The sequence below is a fragment of the Quercus robur genome, chromosome 11, assembly GCF_932294415.1.
Source record: "Quercus robur chromosome 11, dhQueRobu3.1, whole genome shotgun sequence".
NCBI classification, from domain to species: Eukaryota; Viridiplantae; Streptophyta; class Magnoliopsida; order Fagales; family Fagaceae; genus Quercus; species Quercus robur.
In genome coordinates, this window is record NC_065544.1 from 28,771,462 (window position 1) to 28,780,289 (window position 8,828).

At 35.6% G+C, this 8,828-nt stretch overlaps 1 protein-coding gene across 1 annotated transcript; it reads left to right on the forward strand.

Annotated features, from left to right (window-relative positions):
* Nucleotides 1-3,843: 3,843 nt before the first annotated feature.
* Nucleotides 3,844-7,911, forward strand: LOC126704620 (receptor-like protein kinase 7). Its single transcript, XM_050403657.1, has 2 exons — nt 3,844-6,878; nt 7,268-7,911. The coding sequence occupies exons 1-2, from the start codon at nt 4,313-4,315 to the stop codon at nt 7,687-7,689; spliced, it is 2,988 nt and encodes a 995-aa protein (XP_050259614.1). The 5' UTR covers nt 3,844-4,312; the 3' UTR covers nt 7,690-7,911.
* Nucleotides 7,912-8,828: the final 917 nt, after the last annotated feature.

An 8,828-nucleotide genomic window follows, 5' to 3' on the forward strand; every position in this document is an offset into this window, starting at 1 on the left:
TTAGCCATGTTAGCTTCATGTGTGACAATTGTGTAATCCGTTAGCCACGTGGGCATTTTTCGTTAGTGAGTTAACAGTTTTGACCAAATTGATTGTAAGTTGAAAATAACAAGAACCAAATTGACTACTACCAAAATGGAGGGACCAAATTGACTGTTACACCAAAATGTAAGAACCAAAATAGTATTTTCGCCTTTTTTTAATTTAGTGTTTCCCAATTGGCATTTGTTTTGTATTACATTTTTCCTTTGGTGTATTGGGTTTGAGAATGAGTGTGTCCCTAGCATTACTCCACTTTATGAGGAAACTTTCATTTATTAAATTTAAGTAAAATATTAAATTTTATTTTTAAAAAAATAGAAATGAGAGAAAATATAAATAATTTAATGATATGGAAGATGTGACTAAATTTAAATGTTGACTAAAAAAAGATGAGAAGAAAAAAAAAAAAATATATAAGATATAACAATAAGCATCAAATTATTCAAATCATGCTATGTAATAGAATGTTATTATATTCTTATATACTATCTTTAATTCTTTATAATGCAATAAGATAACATGTAACAATAAAAAAAAAAAAAAAAAACATAAAACACAAAACTAAATCGTATCAACCCAAAGTAGAGTTCTAAAGAATTCAAAAAATTATCAACCTAAAGGAGAGTTGAAAGGAAAAAATTAAAAAAAAAAAAAAAAATCCACCAAAAAATTGAGAGAGAAATAACTTTCTTTCTTTTTTTGTGAGGGAAAATTATATATAGAATGGAAGAGAGATTGAAAATTTTATATTAAGATGATAAGAATAAAAAGAAATAAAATAAAGGAAGATAAAGGGAAAGAGAAAGAGTGATATTAATGTAAAGGGTAGTGGGGAGATGAAAGATAAATGAAAGGAAAAATGTTTGACAAAGTATAAATGTAGGGACACGATTCTCAAGCGGCCCAACAATGACGTTGGGCTTGCGCATGACGGATCCCTCACAATAACATTTGTAGAGAGTGGGCTTGAAAGGCCAGCGTTGAGTCACAGGGCACTAGTTCAGGCCGGATTTTAGATGAGCTAAGACAAGAAAAGGTTTTAGTCCGGATATCTAAGCCCATTAACTTTATAAATTGAGGGATTGGGCTCCTCGGATACTGTCCGAGGAGCACTAGTGTTTTTCTCCGGTTACCCGTCGATGGGTTTTTCGCGGAGGAGCACGTATACTACCCGGGCATTCTCATTCCTGAAGTTTTTTCCAGGAAGTGGGATGGATCCCCCCTCACTTTGTCACCTTGCGTTTTCTTTTATACTAGCCTACGTTCATTACCCCCCGTCCACGTGTAGGGTCGACTTTCCCAGGACAGAGATTTGTCCCATCAGTCTAATCCCGAAATTGTGGGAGATGGTCAATAAAGCCTAAGAATCCGGCTCTGTTAGGTGCGGTGTCATGTCAATGAAGGGTATTAAGGACTATTTCCCTGAGATATTTTCTGATCTTTTAAGTTTGCTTGTATTCCACTTTCGTCAATGGGATTCTGGGTCTTCCGAGGACTGAGCGGTCCTCGGACGTATCTTCGGGCCACTTCGGGCTCGCTATTTTTGGGCTTGGGCCCTGGCCTCCTTCAGTTTGGGGTCTGTGAACTCCCCATAAGTGAGCGGGCCGAGCCCACAAACTATTGGACCCACAATAAATGTAAAGGAAAATGAGTACACTTTTTTTAGGATAATTTTATTTATTTGAATTTAAATAAAATATTATGTGTTTAATTTCTAAAAAAAAAAGATAATATAAATAATTTAATGATATGGAAGATGTGACTGAATTTAAACGTTGAATAACATAAGATGAGAAGATAGAAAAGTAAAAATAAAAGATATAACAATAAAAACCAAATTATTTAAATCATGTTATATAATAGAATAATATTATATTTTTATATGCTTTATTTAATTCTTTATAACGCAATAAAATAACATTTAACAATCATAGAGAACAAAAAGAAAACAAAAACAATTTAAAAAACAAAACTAAATCGCATTAGCCCAAAGTAGAGTTCTAAAGAATATAAAAATTTATCAACCTAAAGCCGAGAGATGTGAGAAAAAAAATCCACCAAAAAATAAAGGATTGAATCCCCATGATTCTAAGTGTTTGTTATTGAAATCATCATTCTAAGCTTTTATCACGTTGGACCAGGACTGTGACAATTGCCTTCTAGATATATTTTTCAAATGGGAAAGTCTTCAAAAATCAATTATTCACAAAATTTGGGAAAATTATAAAATATCTTAGGAGTACAATAATATTGTACTTCATCCTCTTACATGAATAGTGAGTATTACTGTAAATTTAATTAGTAGAATATAGGTGGGGGTGGATGGTACTTTACCACAACTGTATTATATATATATATATATATATATATATATAAAACAAAAACTAATGATAAAAAAAAAAAGAGTGGATTGTATTTTACCACAACTGTGTTATATATATATATATATATATATAACAAAAACTAATGATAAGAGCTAGACAACAGATATCTAACTAAGTAGGAAGTACATCTCAAGTTGATTAAGTGATAATTTTCAAACCATAGTAGACTTCGTTAAAATGGGCCAAACTATAGGTGGGTTAACCCCAGTTAACTCTTATCTAAAAAAAAAAAAAATCACTAATTTTTTTTTAAATTTAAAAAACTCAAAATTTTCAAAACAACATCGTTTTTTAAGGCACTTAATGGCACAATGTGATAAAAAGACTGAATTGATAACAAGTGAAAGTTAAAAGACTAAAAGGAAAGGGAAAAAAATATTTATAAGATTGAATAGAATTTTAGTCAAAATTAGAAGATGTAAATTGTAATTTTGTCTTATTCTAATTTGTTGCCACTTCATTATTGGTTCAATTGGTCATATTACAAAAATTGCATAATAACACTGCTTCTTTTGCTATAAAATTATATATCTATCATTTTTCCACACAAAAAAAAAAAAAAAAGCACGCAAAATTAATCATACTAGTTTTATTCAACTAAATATCATGAAGGAGAATGTTTGGGTTTTCTTTTTGTAGAGAAAATGTTGTGTGTAATGGAATAGGTGTAATTGTAAAGTCTCTCATACACCTACCCCCTCACACACTTGTTGCCATACAAGAAAACTCACATTGGTGCTTGTATAATAGAAAAATGACCACATTTTAGTTAATTAAGTTCAAAATTTATCCACATCAAGTCATGTAAAGTTGTGTAAAAATAAATTGCTGCTATAATAACCGTATAAATTTACACTAACATTATTCATTTTGCATTCAATTTTTTTTCTTTACATATTTAGTAAATAAGAAAAGAATGGATGATGGTTGTTGGGTGTGGAAATAAAAATAAATTGATATTTATAATAAAATATTTTGAAAAGTGAATACATAAGATAGAAAATAGACATAAAGTTTTGCAAGAGAGGCTCTCATACACTTTTACCTTGTCCATCTGTCACTGCCAAAGGACAAAAAGAATGTGCTGTAGCATGCAGAGAGCCAAGTGTGGAATTCGACGGCCACCAAGATTGACTTACCTCAGCTCTCCATGCCTAGTTGCCCAGCTACTACGTGGAATGAGCCTCGTAGTTACGTGGAAACACACCACAACCATTTCAAAATGCTTTCAATAATTTCGTTCTTTGGGTCAATGCCAGTGGCCTTGAACACAACGTAAGATTCATTTTTTCTTTTTGATATGATCTATTTTGGCCTTTACCTTTTGGGATTTCTTTGCTGTCACTGACTCCAAGTCCAAGTTTTGAATCGCAGGAAGTAGAAGATGGCTATCCTATACCACGACAAAATAAAAAAGTCAGACATAAAGAAATTGAGTAGGAAAAAATTGGATCGGTGAAAGAGCATTCTAACTATAAGGAAATAAATTGGGCTTGTGCATGAATTGGAAATTAAAAATCTATCCTGTGGGGGTCGCTGGACCACAGATTGAGGAAGTGTAATAACTAATATGTCATATTCCTTCGGTAATTTTCTCTTCTTTCGGTGCATCCTGCTTCAAAATCACGGGACACCCAACAACCTTTTACCGAAACATGCCAACCTTGCCTTGCGTACCAAAATTCTCCTCTCCAACCGCACTCAGAGTCACATGAGAGATGAAAAACTTCAACTATGTTCAAAATTTCATGCCGCCCTCGTGCTATAATCAACTCTCCTACTTGTCCTAGTATTCTTTGCGTTTCCACATTCCTCTTACTACAACACTGACTCATAGACCAAACCAAAATCACCACCACCACCACCTCTTTGGATTCATTCTGGCCATGTTATCCAACCAATTTTTCCAGCTGAGGCCGGTTTTATTGCTTCTCTTTCTATGCTTTCTCAGCCTGATATCATTCTCCAAATCCAGTGAGCTTAATTCACTTCTTCAATTCAAGTCTGCTGTCCAGAACCCAGATACCAATCATGTTTTCAGTTCATGGACACAAGCCTACTCCTTATGCAATTTCACCGGGATTGCATGCAACTCCAATGGACTTGTCAGAGAAATCAATCTTCCCCAACAAAATCTATATGGGATTCTTCCATTTGATTCAATATGCTCGCTTCAGTCTCTTGAGAAACTCTCTCTGGGGTCCAATTTTTTGTACGGTACCATCACTGAGGACTTGAAGAATTGTACTAGTTTGCAATACTTGGACCTGGGTTTGAATAAATTTTCTGGAAAAGTCCCTGACTTGTCTCCTTTGAGCAAACTAGAGTTCTTGAATTTGAACAACAGCGGGTTTTCTGGGCCATTTCCATGGAGATCATTGGAAAATCTTACGAGTCTCACTTTCTTAAGCCTTGGTGACAATTTCTTTGAACCAAGTACTTTTCCTGTGGAAGTCTTTAAGCTTGAGAAATTGTACTGGCTTTACCTCTCAAACTGCAGCCTTACAGGACCAATTCCAGAAGGTCTTGGAAACCTTACTCAGCTCATAAATCTTGAGCTTTCTTGTAACCAATTGACTGGTGAAATCCCAGCTGATATTGGAAAACTCAAGAACCTTCTACAACTTGAGCTTTACAAAAATTCATTGACAGGGAAACTCCCAGTTGGATTTGGAAATCTTACTAGTCTTGAGAACCTTGATATGAGTCGTAATAACCTCCAAGGCAGTATTTCTGAGGTGGGATTCTTGACAAACATTGTTTCTTTACAACTCTTTGAGAACCAGTTCACTGGGGAGGTACCTGAAGAGATCGGGGAGTTCAAGAACCTCAGTAATTTTTCACTCTACAGGAACAAGTTCACTGGTCCTTTACCTCAAAAGCTTGGCTCTTTAGCGGACTTTTTTTACATTGATGTTGCAGAGAATTTTTTGACGGGTCCTATACCTCCTGATATGTGCAAGAATGGTATAATGATTGCCCTGATTGTGATGCAGAACAAGTTCACTGGTGGAATCCCAGAAAGCTATGCTAATTGCTTGTCTTTGATACGTGTAAGAGTAAATAACAATTCTCTTTCGGGTGTTGTTCCGGCTGGGATATGGAGCTTGCCGAACTTAACCATATTTGATCTTTCTATGAATCAATTTGAAGGTCCTGTGGCATCTAATGTAGGTAATGCTAAATCTCTTGCACAATTATTTCTAAATAACAATCGCTTCTCTGGTGAATTACCATTGGCAATTTCCGAAGCTTCATCATTAGTATCATTAAAGCTGAGTTCAAATCAATTTTCGGGTCAAATTCCGGAAACAATTGGTAGATTGAAGACACTAGGCAATATTTATTTAGATGAAAACATGTTCTCTGGTTATATACCGGACTCATTAGGCTCATGTGTTTCCCTCAGTGAAATAAACCTGTCTGGCAATAAACTTTCAGGCAACATTCCAGCAAGTCTTGGACATTTGCCTAATCTCAATTCCTTGAACTTGTCCAATAACGAACTTTCTGGTGAAATTCCTACCAGTTTGTCATCACTGAGATTAACCCTTCTTGACCTATCAAACAATCGGTTGATTGGCCATATTCCCGACTCTCTATCCATCCTAGCCTTCAGTACCAGCTTTAATGGAAATCCAGGCTTATGTAGTCAGAATTTAAAGCATTTCCAGCCATGTTCATCAGGGTCCACCAGCACACGGAGCCACCTCGGGACACTGGTATCCTGTTTAATTGCTGGAGCTGTGATTCTGCTTCTTGTACTAGTGTGTTGCCTATGTGTCAAGCTAAGACATAAAAATCTTGATAGCCCATTGAAGTCTAATTCTTGGGATATGAAGCCTTATCACATACTTACCTTCACAGAGAAAGAGATCATTGATGGCATCAAAAAGGAGAATCAGATTGGTAAAGGAGGGTCAGGGAATGTGTACAGGGTTGAATTAACTGATGGTAAAGAAGTTGCTGTAAAGCACATTTGGATATCAGATTCGGGTGACCGGAAAAACTGGCAAAGCAGCTCAGCTATGCTAACAAAAAGGAATATCCGGTCTGCTGAATTTGAGGCCGAGGTGGCCACATTGAGCTCTGTGAGGCACATCAATGTGGTGAAGCTATACTGTAGTATCACAAGTGAGGACAGTAATCTTCTGGTATATGAGTACTTGCCCAATGGGAGCTTGTGGGATCGGCTGCACAATTGTAGTAGGAAGATGGAGATGGGATGGGAGGTGAGGTATGAGATTGCATTGGGGGCTGCTAGAGGATTGGAGTATCTTCATCATGGGTGTGATAGACCGGTGATACACCGTGATGTGAAATCCAGCAATATTTTGCTGGATGGGGATTGGAAGCCAAAGATTGCTGATTTTGGGTTAGCTAAGATTGTGCAGGCTACTGGAGGGGACTGGACCCATGTCATTGCTGGGACACTTGGATACATGGCTCCTGGTAAGTTTCTTCTCTCCTTTGTTGCATTCTCCCAATAATCAAAAGAGAATGAAAAAGGAAAACATACAAATGCTCATTGCTCAAGAAACAAGCTAATTTTTAAGGGAAAGGTAGTTTTTTTTAAAAGATACTAGTCTCTTAAGCAGTGTGTCCATTTTTCTTTGCCTCTTTTTCTTGGTGATTAATACCGAAGTCTAGCTAGCTCTTCTATAGTCCTTTACTTTTTTAATTCTTGTATCATGAACTCCTAGTGGCTTGAAAACTTATTTGGATCAAAGTTAAGATGACTAATAGGATATGAGATTTCCAAAAACACATTAGGTCTAGCATTGGCCAAATTGCTGTTCATATGAAAACTGATTGTTTTTCTTCTTATTTTGGTGGTGAAGAATATGCATACACATACAAGGTAAATGAGAAGAGTGATGTCTACAGCTTTGGGGTGGTCCTATTGGAGCTGGTCATGGGAAAGAGGCCGATTGAGCCTGAGTTTGGAGAAAACAAGGACATAGTCGACTGGGTACGCAGCAAAATCAGTAATAAAGAGAGTGTGCTTGACTTAGTAGACTCAACCATCTCAGAAGCCCTCAAGGAAGATGCAATCAAAGTGATGAGAATAGCAGTCCACTGCACATCAAAACTTCCAAGTCTAAGGCCCTCCATGAGAATGGTAGTTCAGATGCTGGAAGAGGCTGAGCCTTGTAAACTTACCGACATTATTGTCAACAAAGAATGCCAAAACAGTTCAAATGAGAGTCTGAAGAATACTGGCAAGATTGGAGCACTTGAATTTGAAAGTAAAATTTACTGACACCCAGGCCTTGGAGCAATGGTCTAGTACATTGGACATCATCTTGTTAGAGTCCAAATAGATTTATGAGCTTAAACTAGGTAAGAAAGTCATAGCAAAAAGGGAAATAATCATTTTGATCTCTGCTCGTAAGGGACAGAGGTACATATTTTCATTGTATTTTATATGCAATAGTCATCCTCACATTAAGCAAGTTACATCATGAAGGTTTTTTTTTCTGCTTCTACTTTATTCAAAAAATTCATAATTTGTCAACCAGAATCACTTGCTTGTACAAAATTTGTTTGGCATAAAATTATAGAGTATATAATATAGATTAGATTAATAAAAGACAAAAAGTGGTTATAAGAGAGGCTGGAGCAATAAGTATCCTATTATCTTGTCCATAGATTCCTCCAACCTACATTGACTTTAATACTTTAATGCAGGGCTTACATATGTTGCTTCCTAATAATTTTTCTTTTATTATCATGCCAAGAAACCATATTGATTTTTGGTATATATGGGTTTGAACCCTAAATCTCTTATTTAATAACAAAAAACTTTACTAGTTTAATTAACTACCCACGATTTCATGAGAACTTAAGACTCACTAAACTAATCCCTTGGGGTTGTTTAAAATAAATAGATAAGCTTTAGTAAATGAATCGAACTCTAGGATGTAGTAGTCAAATATAAAATGGACGCTAACAGATACTACAAGCAACATGGAAGACCTTTTTGTAAGCACTAAGCACGAATCTGGTGCATCTTAGCTTTATAATGTTGGATATGGTAAATTACTGAATTATATTGCACGCTAACAGTGACTAAGTGTGTGTTTGGGTTCGACTTCTGCGTTTCCCTGCTGCGTTTTTTTTTTTTTTTTTTTTTTCACGCGTTTTGGGTATTGCAGTTACTGTTCAATGAACAGTAACCGCAAATGTTGACTTTCTGCCGTGAACAGTGCATATATGCACTGTTCACGGACCCACAAATTTCATTTTTTATCAATTTTTTCATTAAAAATGGGTCCCACAGCACTATTTACACATTTAAAAATTATTTTGCTACAGTGTTTTCAGTTTTCAGTTTTCAGTTTTCAGTTTTCAGTTTCAGCAAAATAAGTTCTATCCAAACAGACCCTAAAAGCACTACGA